This window comes from Mesoplodon densirostris, chromosome 12 (genome assembly GCF_025265405.1).
Source record: "Mesoplodon densirostris isolate mMesDen1 chromosome 12, mMesDen1 primary haplotype, whole genome shotgun sequence".
In the NCBI taxonomy this organism is placed as follows: domain Eukaryota; kingdom Metazoa; phylum Chordata; class Mammalia; order Artiodactyla; family Ziphiidae; genus Mesoplodon; species Mesoplodon densirostris.
Window position 1 is genome coordinate 728,556 of NC_082672.1, and position 17,611 is coordinate 746,166.

The 17,611-nt window shown below is 55.5% G+C and overlaps 1 protein-coding gene across 1 annotated transcript; it reads left to right on the top strand.

The window, feature by feature from the left end:
- Nucleotides 1–1,254: 1,254 nt before the first annotated feature.
- DLL1 (delta like canonical Notch ligand 1) lies at nt 1,255–8,569 on the top strand. The gene is made up of 11 exons (XM_060115105.1): nt 1,255–1,312; nt 1,499–1,795; nt 2,544–2,604; nt 2,833–3,090; nt 4,896–4,956; nt 5,474–5,604; nt 5,726–5,895; nt 6,011–6,227; nt 7,355–8,150; nt 8,338–8,455; nt 8,538–8,569. Exons 1-11 carry the CDS (start codon nt 1,259–1,261, stop codon nt 8,541–8,543), a joined length of 2,169 nt encoding a protein of 722 aa, XP_059971088.1. The 5' UTR covers nt 1,255–1,258; the 3' UTR covers nt 8,544–8,569.
- The last annotated feature ends 9,042 nt before the right edge of the window (nt 8,570–17,611 follow it).

Genomic DNA, 17,611 nt, shown 5'->3' on the forward strand with positions numbered 1-17,611 from the left:
AACTGGGCCTCCGACTTCGCCCCCGCCGCCAGACCCCGGCCACGGCGCGCAACAGGGACGAAGGCGGGCGCCGCGGCGACCGGAGAGTTCCCGAGGCCGGACGCGGCCTCACCCGCCGGGTGGCTCTCGGCAGAGGAGGGGCGCAGCGCCACCCCCGCGGGTCCCGGGGCCTCTGCGAGCCTGTGGCCGGGAGGGCAGCGCCGAGGAGCCCGGGCGGCGGCACCAGCCTCGGGCGCAGAGGGGATTCTTGCGGTGAACGTTTTGCAGGAATGTAAATGAGTGCGTTTCGTGCGGTGGGGGGCTGGGGGCGGGGGCAGGGGAGGGCCGGGGGCGGGGAGGGTGGGGGCGGGGAGGAGGGTTGCACATTTTACAGCTCACTGACCATTTGGCGATCCATTGAGAGGAGGGTTTGGAAAAGTGGCTCCTTTGTGACAGCTCTCGCCAGATTGGGGGGCTGCTCATTTGCATCTCATTAGCCATGCGGGCGGCCGGCGGGATATAAGGCGGCGGCGCGGGGCGAGCCCGAGCCCCTGCGCGCCCGCGGAGCCCCGGCCGGCGCCGCACCGGACGCACAGCCTGGCGCGCAGCCTCTGCCGGGACCCGGTCCGGGACCCCGGGTGTTGACCTGGATGGCACTGGCTGGGTCCCTGGGAAAAACTCGGGTCCAGGGCGCTCCCCGGACCGCGGCCACCGAGTGAGCTGGCCGGGCCGCACCCGCGGGCGCTCCGCCGGCGCCGGATTACCGCCTCGCGCGTGGGATTTCCAGACCCCGGCTCGCTAATCGGACTCTCGGGGAGCCCTGCAGCTCGTTGGGAATTGGGCTGAATATCTGGACGCTTTCTCTCCTCTCTTTTTTTCTTTCTTTCTTTCTTCCTTTTTTTTTTTTTTTCCTGCGAAGAATCTTGAGACAAAACCAGGAAGCAGACGACCCCTACCTACTCGTGGATTGGAAGAAAGAGGGGAAAACCGAAAGTTGCCGCGCCAGAAGCAATCTCTCCGGGGAGCCCCCTCCCCCTTTTTCCCCTCGTGCACCCCCGGAGCCGCAGTCGCCTCCGCAGGGAGGATCTAAGGAACCTCGGCCTCCGCAAGAGCCGGAGACGTACCCTTGAGGAAAGAAGTCCGGATAATCCCAGCCCGAGGCAGAGCGGCGGCGCTTTACTGCCCGCGCCCCTGGAGACACCTTCCTCCCCGAGCATTCCCTGGCGATTTCAGAAGAGAAGGGGGACGCGAGGAGAGCGAGCGCGGCTGGCGGTGCACCATGGGCCGGCGGTGCGCCCTGGCCCTCGCCGTGCTCTCGGCCCTGCTGTGCCAGGTAAGTTGCCAGGCGGGGTCCTAAGGGCCGCGCCGTCAGGTAGGCTGTCAGCGGGGCTCTCCGGCTCCCTGTGGCGTCAGGTGGGGGGACCCGGGGCGCGGGCCGCGCGAGGGGCAGGGCCCGGGTCAGGACGCGGCCGGGCGGGCTCCCCGCGCCCGGAGCCCCACGCCCTAGCCTCGCCCGCAGGTCTGGAGCTCCGGGGTGTTCGAGCTGAAGCTGCAGGAGTTCGTCAACAAGAAGGGGCTGCTGGGGAACCGCAACTGCTGCCGCGGGGGCGCGGGGCCGCCGCCGTGCGCCTGCAGGACTTTCTTCCGCGTGTGCCTCAAGCACTACCAGGCCAGCGTGTCCCCCGAGCCTCCCTGCACCTACGGCAGCGCCGTCACGCCGGTGCTGGGCGTCGACTCCTTCAGCCTCCCGGACGGCGCGGGCGCGGACACCGCCTTCAGCAACCCCATCCGCTTCCCCTTTGGCTTCACCTGGCCGGTGAGCGCCGCACCTGCGGGCGCGGGGCGGGCGGGGCGGGCGGCAGGTGGGCAGGGAGGCGGCCGCCAGCCCTGCTCCGGGGCGCGGCGGGGGCGCGCGGCTGGGCCTGGGCAGGTGGGCGCCGCGGTCCGCGGGGTCCTGGGGCATTGACTCCACGCCCGGGTGATCTGCAGGCGGCGGCGGCGGCGGCGGCGGCGGCGGCGGGCGGGGGAGTGTGGGAGGTAACAGCCGGGGTAGCGTGAGGCAGAGAGGCTGAGGACCCGGGACATTTCCGTATCCGGTCTCTGCGCCTAGCCCCCAAGTTGAACGGGCCCCTTCACTTGGGAAAGTTCTAGTTCCCCAGCTCGTGGACCGGCTAGTTTTTCAGTCGCCCTCGCAGCCTGACAGCCCCCAGCCCCCTCTGCTTGGCTTCTTCCCCAGAAGGCTGCAGACAAGCCCCGCAGCCCCGCCTGCTGCGCGCAATCGTTTTGCCTTTTCTTTTTTCTTTTCTTTTCTTTCTTTCTTTCTTTTTTTTTTTTTTTTACCTCGATATCCTGTATTAACAGGCTGGAAAAACACGTCAGGAAACCACTCTTTAAAACGTTCTTCCATTTCCTTAAGGAAAGTGAAATCAGACAAGAGATGTACAGAGACACCCCCCCGCCACGACACACTGCACACAGATCTGCGAAGACTTGGTTGTCCCGAAAGCTTTGATTCTTTTTTAAACATTTCTGGTTTATCTTCTGTCTCTCCCCCCTTCCTCCAGGGAACCTTCTCTCTGATCATTGAAGCTCTCCACACTGATTCTCCTGATGACCTCGCAACAGGTAAAAACAAACCAAAAAACTCCCAAACTGGGCAAACTGCGTCTCCAGTTATTATGTATTTGAGTTCAAATATCCCCAGAAACAAACGTCTACGTCTTTCATTCTGCAAGTTCCTCTGGAAGGCTGAGAAGAGTCTTCAGCCTCCTTGCCCAGCATCCTTTCCACCTCCCTCACTCCCCAAGCCTCTGGGTTCCCAGTCAGAACCAACAGAGCATCCTCTTCCTGCAGAGAACCCAGAAAGACTCATCAGCCGCCTGGCCACGCAGAGGCACCTGACGGTGGGCGAGGAGTGGTCCCAGGACCTGCACAGCAGCGGCCGCACAGACCTCAAGTACTCCTACCGATTCGTGTGCGATGAGCACTATTACGGGGAAGGCTGCTCCGTCTTCTGCCGCCCCCGCGACGACGCCTTCGGCCACTTCACCTGCGGGGAGCGCGGAGAAAAAGTCTGCAACCCTGGCTGGAAAGGCCAGTACTGCACTGAGCGTGAGTCCCTGCGGGAGGCCGCCGCTCCCTCAGTTTACCCCTCCCCCCGGCGGTGGGGACATATTCTCTGAGCTGCTGGCGTCTTGGGGTTTTAGCCCCGGAGAGATGTTCTGGTGGGGAAACCGGGGCCGGGGAGCCGGAGAGCCGGAGAGATGTGCTGAGACCTCACAGTTAGCCAGTGGCAGGTTGGGGTCAACTCAGACGTTTTAACTTCCGCTATGGGAAGCTGCCTTTCTTAATCAGGGAGGATTTTGGACACAGGGCCAGGGGTCAGGAAGTAAGCCTGAGGGAAGGGAGGGAGGAAGGAAGGGAGGAACAGAGAGGAGGCTGTGTGCAGGGCGTGCTTTTACCAAAGGAGTTCTCTTTGCCCAGACAGCTTCTCATTGAAAAGTGCTTCATTTTCTCTCCGGAGTTGGTGTGCTCGGCCTGTTTAAAAACATTCCACTGTTCATGACATTTTCACTCGCAGGGTCTATGGACGTGGGGGGTGTGTTTTGAGGCCTGGGCCTGCCGGCCCTGCTTGGGGAGGGCTCTGCTTGTCCTGCTTGCGGGATGCTCACATAGCACCCTGCCTGGGAGGGGGGACATACCTTTACAAGAGTGACTTAGGCCCTGCCTGCCCGTAGTTCTGTATTCTCAGGCAGGCAGGGTAGCTGCACAGGTGCAGGAGGCGTAGGAGGGTTGTGAGGACCGGCTGGCTCCTGGGCCTGGTTCAGCTGGACCCCACTTGCCTCACTGCCACTTCGCACTCTAGGTGTCATGTGGGGTGGGTCCTAGAGCTTCCCCAGAAACGCCAGGGAACTTTCCTTCTGCCCCCGAGCTTGGGAACCTTCTCTGGCAGGACAGAACCTCTCGCCGGGAGGTGCAGTTTCTCAGTTTGGATTTGCGCGTACCTGCAGCGTCATTGTCGCTCAGCGCGCTCAGCTTTCCACAGCTCCTTTGAGCTCGCCTTGGCCTGAGCTGGCTCTGTTGTCTTAAAAACTTGTGGAGCGGCTTGTTAATGAGTTTCATAACCAGGAGAAGGAAGCCAGCTGAAACCTCAGCCTCCAGCCTCCCCACCCACTCCGGGACCTCTGGCCGGCCTGCCGTCTCCCTCCTGGCCACCCTCCCTCTCCCTCGCCCTGGGGTTGCCATAAACGTAAACTTTTTTCTTCTTATTCAAACACTGGAGTCTGTCCCCGCCCCCAGCTCGCGCGTGCCGTCGATTAGATCTCTCCGGGGATAGGCGGCTGGGACGCACGCCTGTTCCCATTGGTGGAAAGGGCGCACGTGTGTGTGTGTGTGTGTGTGTGTGTGTGTGCGCGCGCGCGCGCGTGTGTGTGTGTGGGGGGTGTACACGCTGGGGTGTGTGTGAGGGGTGGGGGCACGGGGGGCGAGGGGGAGGCCGGTATTGTTGCACTGGGGCAGCTGCTGGGAGAGAACAGACAATAGAGCAGCTGTCTTGCCCTGGTACTCTGCATACCAGCTGTCCACCCTTATCTACACACACACTTTCTGGGTATTAAGAGGTGGAGCTTTGTGCATAGAATTGGGAAGTGGGGGAGGAGGAGGGGGAAGGACTTCTGACCCTCTCTTAGAAGAAAAGGGACCGGGTGGGGGTGGGCTTCCGCGCTCTTTTGTCCTGGAGCCGCTGTGTTAAGAAGAATGCTCCTCCTGGGCTGAGTAAAGTCCGCGGTGGTTACCGGGCAGGACGGTCGATGCCCGGGGCTGGGCGAGGCTCTATGGCGGAGCTGGGCACGGTCTGTAGCCCTGTTGTGCCGGGGGCCACTCTGGTGGGCTTGACCCTGTGCCTTTTCTTCTTGCAGCCATCTGCTTGCCGGGGTGCGACGAGCAGCATGGGTTTTGTGACAAGCCAGGGGAATGCAAGTAAGTTTGCAAAAGTTGCTTTTTTCTTTTTCTTGCTGTCCTTTTACACCTAGTGTATTAGTAAAGCATCTCTAGATGCTCTTTTGAAAACCGCAGGTAAGATTAGCTGGTTGGAGGGGGCTGTTTTTCTGTGTTTCTACCAAATAAATACATGGACAGGCATAGGGTCAAGGGTTGTCATCCATCTAAGCTCCTCAATGGTTGTGGAACTTACAGATGGAGATTTAAAAAGAATTGGCACAGAAGAGGAGAGAGTTTAGTTGGTTCTCAAACTTCGCAGCACGTTAGAATTACCTAGAGATGCTACCCTGGTTGGCCCTTGGACCCAGAGTCAGACCCTCTGACGTGGGACGAAGGCGTCCATGTGGTTTAAAGCTCCTGAGGACGGTCCAGTGTCCTGCCTCGTTTGAGAACCAGCGGTGTTGATGCTGTTGGAAGACAGTCTCTCGTGAGTGGGAAAGGTGTTGCTAGGAACCTGGTAGCGTCAGCGTCCACTGACTCTGTCCTCTCCTCGAAGGTGCAGAGTGGGCTGGCAGGGCCGGTACTGTGACCAGTGCATTCGGTACCCCGGCTGTCTCCACGGCACCTGCCAGCAGCCCTGGCAATGCAACTGCCAGGAAGGCTGGGGGGGCCTTTTCTGCAACCAGGGTAAGCCTCCCGTCCCCCGCCAGGCAGCCTGGCTTCCCTGGCGCTGTCACGGGGAAGTACAGTCTCCCGAATTTAACCCTGGGCCTCCCTTCTGCTCCTCTTCCTGTCTCCACCCTCACAGACCTGAACTACTGCACACACCACAAGCCCTGCAAGAATGGGGCCACCTGCACCAACACGGGCCAGGGAAGCTACACTTGCTCTTGCCGGCCTGGGTACACGGGGGCCAACTGCGAGACGGAGGTGGACGAGTGCAGTGCCAGCCCCTGCAGGAATGGAGGGAGCTGCACGGTGAGTCTGGCCACCGTGGGCTCTCCGGCCGAACCGGCAACCCTGGTTTGAGACAGACCGTGTGGGTCCCTCGGAACGACGTAGGAAAGCTTTCTTCGTCTTCTCCATTACTCAGGACCTCGAGAACAGCTACTCCTGCACCTGCCCGCCTGGCTTCTACGGCAGGATCTGCGAGCTGAGTGCCATGGTGTGTGCCGACGGCCCCTGCTTCAACGGGGGACGGTGCTCGGACAACCCCAAGGGAGGGTACACCTGCCGCTGCCCTGGGGGCTTCTCTGGCTTTAACTGTGAGAAGAAAATGGATTCCTGCAGTTCCTCACCCTGTTCCAATGGTAAGGGGGCCGCCTGACCCATCCGAGACTTTGTCCAGCGGTCCACACTGGTGAAAACGCGTCAGAAGCGCAGAGTTTAGTTTCAGGCTGAGTTCATCACTTTATGAGCTGCCTTGAGTTTCAGAAGCCTTTTTGTCTGAACAGTGAGAAACTGTTCATAGAACTCTTATCCTCGAGTCTGGAAGCACCCAGGGAGCGAAGAAGGCAGGCAGGGGCGTTCCTTGTCCACAGGGCCCGGCGCAGGTGGAGACGCAATGACCTGCGCGCCATTCTGCGGCGCCTGGGGTGCTCGAGACTCCGAACATCAGCGGGTCAGCCCCAGCGCCAGCCCAGCCACTGCGCTTTTGGAGGGAAGCCCAGCTCTGCTCTGTCACCAAGCAGAGCTGTCTGCTGCGAGGATGTATGGTCTCCACGAGTGGGTGGGATGCCCTAAGCAAACTCACAGAGGGGGAAGCTGGGCCCCAGACAGGCTGGACCATTCTGGAAGCTTCTGGAGCTTCTGCGTGGGGTGTGATAATCGATGCAGAGGAATCAGCTTGCTTTGCTCTCCATGCTCTGTACAGAAGGTGTGGCAGTCCTGGGGTCAAGCTCTTTCTCCTGTTGGTTTCCAGCCACTGAACCAATAGAGCAGTGGATGCTTCATGTTTAGAGAGGAAAAAGAGGCAGGTTTAGCAGGCTTGGCTCTGGAAGGACAAAGACCAAACCCCAGCCTCCTTCCTCCCTTCCTTTCTTCTTTTCCCTTTCTTTCTGTTTCAAGTCTTACTTGTCACTAACTGTGTAACCGTGGGCAAGCACGTCATCCTCTTTAAGGCTTGGTTTCCTCATCTGTAAACTGGGTCCTTTGTTGGCTTGCTGTGAAAGTGAATGCAGCACTGCAGGCAAAGCGTTTTGCACGGTGCATGTCAGGAGGTATTAGCCTGTATTTTTTAGGTGATTTATGGAGCTCGACCAGAAACTCCACCCCGGCCCTCGCCGTGGGCTTGTGTTTGATGTATGTTGTCTTAAGCGGTGGCCTCTGTCCGGTCTGCCCCTGTGTCTCTGTTCTGGTGTGTGACGCAGCGGCCGGGGCAGCACGTGCTTCAGGGCATTTTCTGGGTGACAAGCCACTGCCCTTGTCTGTGTCCCAGGTGCACAGTGCGTAGACCTTGGCGATGCTTACATCTGCCGCTGCCAGGCTGGCTTCTCTGGGAGGCACTGTGATGACAACGTGGACGACTGTGCCTCTTCCCCGTGTGCCAACGGCGGCACCTGCCGGGACGGCGTGAATGAGTATTCCTGCACCTGCCCCCCAGGGTACACGGGCAGAAACTGCAGTGCCCCCGTCAGCAGGTGTGAGCACGCACCCTGCCACAACGGGGCCACCTGCCACGAGCGGGCCCTCCGCTACCTGTGTGAGTGCGCCCGAGGCTACGGGGGCCCCAACTGCCAGTTCTTGCTTCCCGAGCTGCCCCCGGGCCCTGTGGTGGTGGACCTCACTGAGAAGTACGTGGAGGGCCAAGCCGGCCCGTTCCCCTGGGTGGCCGTCGGTGCGGGCGTGGTCCTCGTCCTCACGCTGCTCCTGGGCTGCGCTGCCGCCGTGGTCTGCGTTCGGCTGAGGCTGCAGAAGCGCCGGCCCCCCGCCGACCCCTGCCCAGGGGAGGCGGAGACCATGAATAACCTGGCCAACCGCCAGCGGGAGAAGGCTATCTCTGTCAGCGTCATCGGGGCCACGCAGATCAAGAACACCAACAAGAAGGTGGACCTCCACACGGAGCCCAGCACCGAGAAGAACAGCCTCAAGGCCTGCGAGCCCGCCGTGGGCTATAACCTGCTGCAGGACCTCAAGGGTGCCGCTGCCACCGGGGAACCCCACAGCAAGCGTGATGCCAAGTGCCAGCCCCAGGGCTCTGCGGGAGAGGAGAAGAGTGCCCCGACCCTCAGGGGGTGCGTGCTATGGGCCAGAGGGGACAGGCGGGAAGGCCAGCTGGGGAGGGTGCCTGACCCTCTGGGGGTGCCTCGGGCCAGGCTGGGCAGGGGGACCAGCTGACTGTGTTCCTCCAAGCCCTGGTCATTGTCCTGTTCAAAAATGTTTTCACGTGTTGACTGTGGTTCTCTTTCTTCTCCCTTCTAGTGGAGAAGCAGCTGAAAGAAAAAGGCCGGACTCTGTGTACTCCACTTCGAAAGACACAAAGTACCAGTCGGTGTACGTCATATCCGAGGAGAAGGACGAGTGCGTCATCGCAACTGAGGTCAGCGCACGGCTGCCCGACCCACCCTCGGCCTGGGCCTATGACTTGCGCTAACCTCCCCTCTGTCTCGTGGCCCCTCTAGGTGTAAAGTGGAGGTGATGTGGCGAATTCCCGTTTCTCTTAGAATAAGTGAACTTCCAAGGATATCTGCCCCGACGATGCTGCTGAGAGGAGCGGAGGTGCTCGTGACTGCTGCTGGGAAGCCAGGTCCTCTTCCTGCCGAGGGGGCGGCCGGCAGGCGTTCCAGGCGCCTGTCGCACTGCCTTTTAGGACGTTTCCATTGCACTATGGACAGTTGCTTTTAAAAAATATATATTTAAATGAATGGACTTGATCACTACGTAAGAAGCACGCACTGCTTGAAGTGTATATTTTGGATTCTTATGAGCCAGTCTTTTCTTGAATTAGAATCACAAACACTGCCTTTATTGTCCTTTTTGATACTAAAATGTGTTTTTTCTAGGTGGAAAAAAATGTGCGTTATTTTTTGGATTTGTAAAAATATTTTTCATGATATCTGTAAAGCTTGAGTATTTTGTGATGTTCATTTTTATAATTTAAATTTTTGGTAAATATGTACAAAGGCACTTCGGGTCTATGTGACTATATTTTTTTGTATATAAATGTATTTATGGAATATTGTGCAAATGTTATTTGAGGTTTTTTTTTACTGTTTTGTTAATGAAGAAATTCCTTTTTAAAATATTTTTCCAAAATAAATATTATGAACGACATCCAGAGGTGTACTTACTCACCCCTCGTCAGAGCAGACTTCCGCTCACACTCGTCCGAGGCCGTGAGGCCAGAAACGGCCTCTGCTTTTCTGTTTCTCAGGTCTTTGCATAGTTTCATTGGACTGATGAAAAGCAACTTTCCTCGCTCCTCTCCCCACCTCAGAGAACCCTCCAAGGGTCCCCATCAGGACAAGGAAGGGGCAGGCGCGGTGTCGCTGGTTGCTTGGCTCCCTGAGCATCCCCCGAACTCCACGGAAACCTGAGGGCACAGACACCCGCACCTCACGACTGGTTGGTGCTGAGAAGCCTTGGAGCTGGTCACCTTCCATCTGAGCCTTATTTTTATCAGGACCGGAACAAAGCCTCATTTTGGATTAAATACACACGAAGCACTTTAATGTTGCCGTGACAAAGGCTTTCGGTCCTAGAATAATACTTACTCATTCATTGGTTTGTGGGTTTATCTCTAGCTAATTCAAAAGAGTTACCTCCTAATTCAACCACAGTTGCCATGGGACAGACAACAGCAGTGATAAAAACACCCTTCTTGAGTGGTTACTACTGGCCAGGCTGCTCCTCCACGTGAATTATCTCATTAATCCTCCAAGACAGTAGCTTCTTACTCCCATTTTATAGCTGAGGAGACTGAGGCTTGGGGGAGGTGAAGGTACTTGCTCGGGGCTGGTAAGTGGCAAAGTCAGCATTCAGATCTGGGCAGTCTGGCTCCAGACCCTGGTTTGATCATTATCTGTCAGAAATTCAGCTTCTTATTGAGAACAAGACAGGGATTTAACAGACCGCATCACTGGTGCCATTCAGTGGTTCCAAAGGATCCGTGCAGATGGTCAGCTCTCGAAGACAAGTTAGTGTTGGGGAAAAGTGGTTTACTCCTGGGGTCAGAGGGGAACAGGCAGAGGGCTTAACTAATTAGAGGGAAGAGGTTGCCTTTGTCCCAGCGACTGTGATGAATTTATTCCATTGGTCATTATTGTACAGTCAGAAATTCTGGACTCTTCCTGCAGAGGAAACACAAAGCAAGCTGTGTGTTAACCAGTCTTCATGCCCATCCTTGTGTGTGTAAAGGATGGAGATGCATGTGCAGTGGACTGGAGACCAAGATAACAACATCAGGGGCAGATGGCACCCAGGAGCCACCCGGCTGAGACTTCTGCCTCTGAAACACAACCCTATCCATTCCCCACCCCTCTGGCTTGTTATTTTGGAATAACTGCTCACAGGCAGAAACTCCAGTGGAGAGGTTGCATCCACGGAAAGAAGTCAGTGTCAGGGCCAAGTGCGGCTGAGGGAGATTTAGGCTTCTAAACCTCCTTCACACTCAAACTGTCCCCTGCTGACTTTAAGGGTTAGCAGCATATTCTAGAATAAATGAGGGGGGTCACCAAGGTTTCTTTCAAGAGGCTACAGGATCTGATGAAAGAGTGAGGTGAACTCAATCCAGTTTACGCTTGTTAACCTGGAGTCGTTCACAGCTCCCTCTCACTTTCAGCAGTAACCTGACTTGGATAACAAATTAAATGGCTTATCTATTTTCAAGAATATGGAATATTCTGGGATTCTTGCAAAACCTATTCTATGAAAGAACCTCAATGCATTTAAAGATAATCTCACTTTCATCTTTCCCAGCCTTCTAGTAAAATCAGGGAATAAATTCATCTTTCATCTAGGTAAGCAGGTAACACGGCAAACTGAGACTGAAAGGTGCAGCTTTGGAATTGCCAGCCAGTTGGCAATTGGTGCGTGTGGTTCCCTGGGTCCCTCCTGAGACTTACGTTTTAATTGGACATTTAACCAGATGGTCCCTCAGCTTTCAGGGTTTATGTCATTTGCAGGGGGAAATTCAGGTACATTGACCAAAAACATCCACATAAACACATGGGTATTTACAGACAAATATCCACAATTCACCGCCCAAGCGACGCCCAGCATGATTAGCCTTGCTAGGAACCAGGCGCGAAGGAGCATCAGTGACAAGAACAAGGAGGTGAAAAGGCAGGTCCCTTCAGCAGGGGGGAAGCTGGTGCTGGGCCTGTGCTCCCAAGTTCTCAGGAGCACTGGGCGTGGGTGACGCCTGCCCGGGGGCCCGGCCTGCAGGCCTCAGCCCGGAGCTCCAGGCACCGCCTTCCGCCTTCCGGGACTTTGGAGAGACCGTAAGGAAGGCGGGGCGCACATACTTTTCCTTAGGCCTTTTTCCTTTAACTTTTCATAGGGACATAATTTTGGACTTCCAGAAATTCTGCAAAGAATTCTCGTTATGACGATGGCTGTCACGTCCGTCCTCCTTCCATCCTGACTGGTTGGCCCTCTGCAGTCAGGACGAGCGGTCCCTTCTTGTCCACAGCAGTGTAGATGTCAGCTTTACTCAGTGGCTCACAGTCTGCTGCTGCCCCAGGGTGGGGCGGTCCCCACCCTCCCGGGTGTGACTTACCTTCAGGCTCACAAGCCCTCCTGGCCCAGCTCTGGAACTGGCCCCTCTCAGTAACCCTGGTTCCATCAGTGGAGGAGGGAGACAACCGTGTTTCACATTTTGTGCCTTTGTGAGCCTGACAGCAGCTGGCAGTTACCGAGACGTAAATTGTGTGACCCGTGTACAATCCCCAAACAGGCCCTTGAGCGAGTGTGTCTCAGGTGCATGCTCTGCGTCGTTGAGTAGACGGCCAGCAACACAGTGGAGGAAGTATTTTTGCCAAGAAAACTGAACTTGAATCTGGTCAGACGCCTCGATCGAGTTACTTGTTGACAGGAGTCCAGGGGGCTGAGGACACAGTCTGGACACCAGTAGGATCTGCTTGGCTGAGTCCAGGGCAGAAGGAGAGGGATGAGGGGACCCACAGGTTAGAAGCGACTTAGTTAGAAAGCAGTTTAAAAATTCATGAGCTGACTGGAGAGATGTAAAAGCCCGACTGGATGTTTAATGGTATTAAGCGGTACTTGTAAATTTTTTAGATGTGAGAGGTTATTACTGTTAAGTTGAACAAAAAAGAGTACTTAACTTTTAGAGAAAATTTGGAAATATTATGGATGAAACAATATTATGTCTGGGATTTGCTTAAAGGTAACGAGACGGGGTGCTGGCAGAGGGCAGGGTACAGGTGAAACACGAGGGCTGCTAGCTGTGGGTGGAGCGGGCTGCACCCTTCTCACCCCTTGTGTGTGTGTTGGAAACTTGCCATAGCTAAAAGCATTAAGATGACTTACACAGTGAGTGCACGCACCCAGGTGACACAGTCAATGGTGCGCGTGTAACTCTGTGTCTCGTAGATGTGCGAGCACAGTGGGTTTTAGGGAGGTTTCCGGTCTTTGCACGTTCAGATGAGAAATCTTGTGAGACCAAACCAAGCCAATCTGACGGCTCGAGACTGAGCGGGGTTTGTTCAGGGCTTTGGTGCCACACCCAGGCCCTGTCCCCGCTGGCCGGGCTCAGTGACTGTCAACTCTGCTGAAAAATGATGGTCTTTCCTGAGCAGCTTTGCAAGGGCCCCGTTCTCCATGTGGCTCTAGAGGCTCCAAGAGCACAAACCCGAGATTGTCGTTCCTGCTAAAACCAGCTAACATCTGCTTTTAACATAAAGTTCAAAATCCTCACCTTGGTCTGTCAGGCCTTGGTGTCATCTGGCTCCTGACCGTCTTTCTGCCTCAGTCTGTGTCATTCTCCCCACTGTCCCTTCAGCGCTCAGCTCTAGCCACACTGGCCGTCGGCATGCGGCTCTGTACCCCTCCCCGGTTCCAAGACTTGGCTGTCACCTCCCGCCTGCTGGGCTGTGCTGTGCGGCTCCTCCCTGAGCCCCTGCTGACAGGGAAGACCCCTCTGGGCCTCCAGCTGGGGTATCTGACCTGTCGCAGCACTGTCCTCTGGCCGGCCTCTGGCTGAGTGTGTGCAGTGACTTGTGGGAGGCCTGTGTGTCCCGGGGGCCGGCAGGGCTCTCACCACCTCCAGGCCCAGCTTGGAGCTCGAGCGAGTGCAGTCGTCTGTGCGCGCTCAGCGCACAGGAGGGAAATGCGTGCAAGTGTGTGAGGATTTGGTCACAACAGAAGTTTTATGCCTCCCAGTGTGACTTGTACTTTGGGACCATAGCATGAAGCCAAACATAGATATGTTCTGAATGGGAGACCGCATTACTTTGTTTCTATTCTAATAAGTAAAAGGTCACCTAGACACAGTGTGCTGTGAGGATGTTTGCTTGGTATCCAGACAACGGAGCCATATGCAGTTAGTAATTTCTTAGGCTGTGAATTTTGTAGAAAAACTGTAGGGAAGTTAAATGATTTTCCTAAAGGGCAGCTGCTGGATGTCTGTAGAAACACTGAAAAGAAGAGTGGGACTTGGAACTTGGGCTGAGCTGGGCCCCGAACGTGTGGGTGTGTGTCTGTGGGATGTCAGGCCTCACGTGACAGGTGTGTGCACCACGGTACACTCGACCGTGTCAAGCAGTTGTCATCTGGAAGTAATTCGGAGACAAACTTTTATTTATTTATTTTTTATCTTTTTGTGATACGCGGGCCTCTCACTGTTGCGGCCTCTCCCATTGCGAAGCACAGGCTCCGGACGCGCAGGTTCAGTGGCCATGGCTCACGGGCCCAGCCGCTCCACGGCATGTGGGATCTTCCCGGACCGGGGCACGAACCCGTGTCCCCTGCATCGGCAGGCGGACTCTCAACCACTGCGCCACCAGGGAAGCCCAGAGCCAAACTTTTTAAAGATGATATGTGTCCATGCAGAATATCAGCATTTCCCCCCAGAACAACCTTGAATTACATTTGTAAGGTCGGATCTTAACAAACGGCGTCGCAAAACAGAGGAAAGCTTCAAGTGAGCTTTATTAGGGGGCGCTCCCGGGCGAGGTTCACTGATCCGAGAGAAAGGGGCCAGAGAAGTCGTACCCGGGAGAGGGTTGGGCAAGATTTTATAGGGGAAGAAGGGAAAGGGGTGTGGTGAATCTGGGAGGGCGCAGGGAATTCCTTATCTGGTGGTCTCTTCGGGTGTCGCGGCACTATCTGGTGCCGGTTACATCAGTCTTGGGACCGCTAGTCCCACCCCTCGAAAGGCGGGAAGGCTGGGCCGGGTGGAAGGTCCCCAGGTCAGTTCCTGGAACTGGGTGGTCCGGAGAGTTTCGGTCTGATGCAACCTGTGAATCTGATTGCGTTCCCCTACCTCGGGCCAGTTGGCCTTACAACATTCATTTGCTCAAATAAACCAATATTTCCATTTTGGAGAAACCTATCTGACCTGCATCACCCGGGAGGCGGGATGGTGTCGTCCTTGCCTTTTCTTGCTAGCAAGACTTGAAAAACAACCACACTCTCTTGCTCATCTTTCTTGTTTCTTAAGAAAACATCCACAGCTCCACATCTGGCATTTGCTGATTCCGCGTTATGGAGATTATAATCTTAAAAGAACCCGGGGTGGTGTCCCTGAAGGTGCCAGCATGAAACAGCATTTTAAAAGGTACAACACAAGAATCAGGATCTCTTTCTTTTCTGAAGCACACAGATGAATAGCTATGATGTCATGAGCAGCGCTCCCAAAAAGGGAACCGGGTTCAGGGTTAGAGGAGAGAGTCCAGAACAGCAGGGAGAGGATCCCCGTGGGACCGAGGCATCGCCGCAGCCTCGGGAGACTGGCTGGGCTGGTGGTGGGCTGCTGTGGTGACTGAATGTCCTTGTGATGTGACCTCTGAAAAGCACGTAAACGTACAGCGGGAACAGGTGTGGAGACCTAGAAAGCTGCGGGCCTGCTCAGGTTCGAATTCTCCGCCACCAATTTCTGCTGTCTACGTCTGTGCTACACATGCACTGGCTTCTACCTCTCATGTGCTCGAATCAATATTAACAAAAATTTAATAAATCTTTAAGTTAACTTGAACTTTAAAATGACTGGACCAGAAGGGAGAGTGTCAGTCCTGGGCACTTGACCAGAACCTTCGTGGCTTGTGAGCTCGCATCTTCAGTGACGGAATTGGAAGCTGAAACTTTCTGCCATTTTCAGGGCCCAGCGGTGCCACGCAGGACTTTTACGGGAGTGACCTGCGATGTGCTTCTGTAGCACCAGTGATGTTTCCACGGACCCCTCGGGCTGTGCTCGCTGCTGCTCTGGAGGCAGGGACGGCGCCCACGACCTCCTCCAGAGTTAGAGTGGATTCCCGGGACTTTGTGAATTTCAGCCCTTTCTGAGAAGCTTGGAAACAACTTGGGAATAAAAAGTCAAGTTAAATGCAGCATTAAAAAGGGCGTGTTGGGCTTCCCTGGTGGCGCAGTGGTTGAGAGTCAGCCTGCCAATGCAAGGGACGCGGGTTCGTGCCCGGGTCCGGGGAGATCCCACGATGACGCGGAGCGGCTGGGCCCGTGAGCCATGGCCGCTGGGCCTGCGCGTCCGGAGTCTGTGCTCCGCAACGGGAGAGGCCACAACAGTGAGAGGGCCGCGTACCACAAAAAACAAAAACAAACAACAAAAAAAAGGGCGTGTTGATAAGGGAAAAACATCCTAAATTTAGGAAGAGTTTAAGATGGACGATCCAGGAGCGCTCCCTTTCTGCTCCTTTTGACCCAGGAGAGGGAAGGAGGCTGGTCACCGCCAGCAGAGCAAAAGGCCCTGCATGCTCAGTCCTGACCCAGCAGGACTGCGGGCACTGGACTGCTGGAGATGGTCTGACCAGCACGCACAAGGGAGAGGGGCAGGGTCACTGAGGCTCCAGAGGCAGGTGCGAGTCCGTCTTGGCCAGCGCCCCCTTCCAAGAGGAGGCGCTGCCCTTGGTCCTGGTTCTCAGGCCTCTCTGCTGACCCCACCCTATTCCAATGGCATAAACTCGCCTCTCGTTCCTAAGAGGGCCCTACAGAAAGAAGGACCCTTCCACGCCACTGAGGAAGGGAGGAGTACTCAGTCCTCCACGGCTCGCGGTGGGGACTACCTTGTGAGGCCGTCCTGGTGGCCAGGCATTCCCCTGGATGCATTTGGCGTGTCCCCCAGCAGACACACTGATGTTAACAAACTGACCCAAACAGAACTTGGAAGGTGACCGCTTTGCAGTTCCCCTTTCCTCCCTTCCTGTGATGCAGCTCATTCCAAAGCCAAGGATGCTATTTTTATTTATCTGCTATTTTGAGTGATCTTCAGGTGGATCCCTTTGACAGCCCAGGAGGTGTCCCTTTGGGTGTGAGGCAACCCGGACCCTCCTGGGCTCCGAGGGCCCCTCCCGTCCTCAGCGTGGGGTGAGCCTGGCCTGAGGCAGCAGAATTCTCAGTTGGAGGAGGGCTGTTCTGCTCTGCAGCTGTGCCCTAATATATTTGATCTTCTCCGTTTTTAGACATTTGGGTGGTTGTCAGTCTAAGTAATGTTTCATTGAACAACTTTGTACATAAATCCTTGTGATTATGTCTCATTTCTTCATTATGATAAATTTCTAGAAGTGGAATTCGTTTGTCAAAAGGAATAAACATTATAAAGGCACTTACTATTTTTAAATTCCCACTAGAAAATTTGTACCAGTTTGTAATCCCGCCCGGTCTTCACCAACAAAATGAATCATGATTAAGAAGTTCATTTTCCAATTGGATTAGTGAAAATAGTGATCAGAATTTTTCCACTGTAACCTGTTTAGTGGTGGCTGGAGTCCTGGAGGCCTTACCCTTCCCACGGCACCTGCTGTCCACCAGTGCAGACCTACTGTGCGTTGGGCATTTCATAGACATTTTTAAGGTGAGTTCATAACACACCTGGGTGGAGATAATTATTTCCTTTTCCTGAGGCACAGAAAGGTCACAGGTTCAGTGAAGGGCCCAGCAGGCCAGCCTCTGACTGGTGAGGGCTGGCATCCCTGGGAGAACATCACAGACCCCCCAAGTGTGTTTGCAGCCAGCACTCTGCGTGGCTTGGGTTTTCTTCATGGGTGGGTGTACTTTTTGTCTTAATTTTTCTAAACAACTATATTTGCAGTATAATTCACACATGGTAAGATGCACACATATTAAACCCACAGTTGGATGAATGTTGAGACACATGTACACTCATGAGATCAGCTTCACAATGAAGATGGAGGACTCCCACCCCCGTCGCTCCAGAAGCCCTGTGCACAATCCCTGCCATGGGTCAGATGACTCTGGTAATGGAGGTGCTGGGAGCTCGTGCACGTGGACCCTTCTCACCTCGCTGGCCCTGTTCTGCTCACATGTATCACACGTCTCTTTTCCTTGCTTAGGAATTTTGTAAGAACTGTTCCACCCAAGCCCCCTGCCTGAGGGAGGTAAAGGGACCCCTGCCTTCCTTCTGCCCATTGGGGAAATTGGTCGCTGCACAGTCTGTCCTCTGCTGACCTCGTCACTGATTCAGTCTTGGCTCAGGGAACACACCCCCAGCATGGATGCTGGTCCCCGGCATGGATGCTGGTCCCTGCCATGGATGCTGGTCCCC

Coding starts and splice junctions, on each gene's coding strand:
- DLL1 (XM_060115105.1), top strand. CDS start 1,259: ATGGGCCGGCGGTGCGCCCTGGCCCTCGCCGTGCTCTCGGCCCTGCTG. Junction 4,957..5,473: donor GACAAGCCAGGGGAATGCAA/GTAAGTTTGCAA, acceptor CTCTCCTCGAAG/GTGCAGAGTGGGCTGGCAGG. Junction 5,896..6,010: donor GGAATGGAGGGAGCTGCACG/GTGAGTCTGGCC, acceptor TCCATTACTCAG/GACCTCGAGAACAGCTACTC.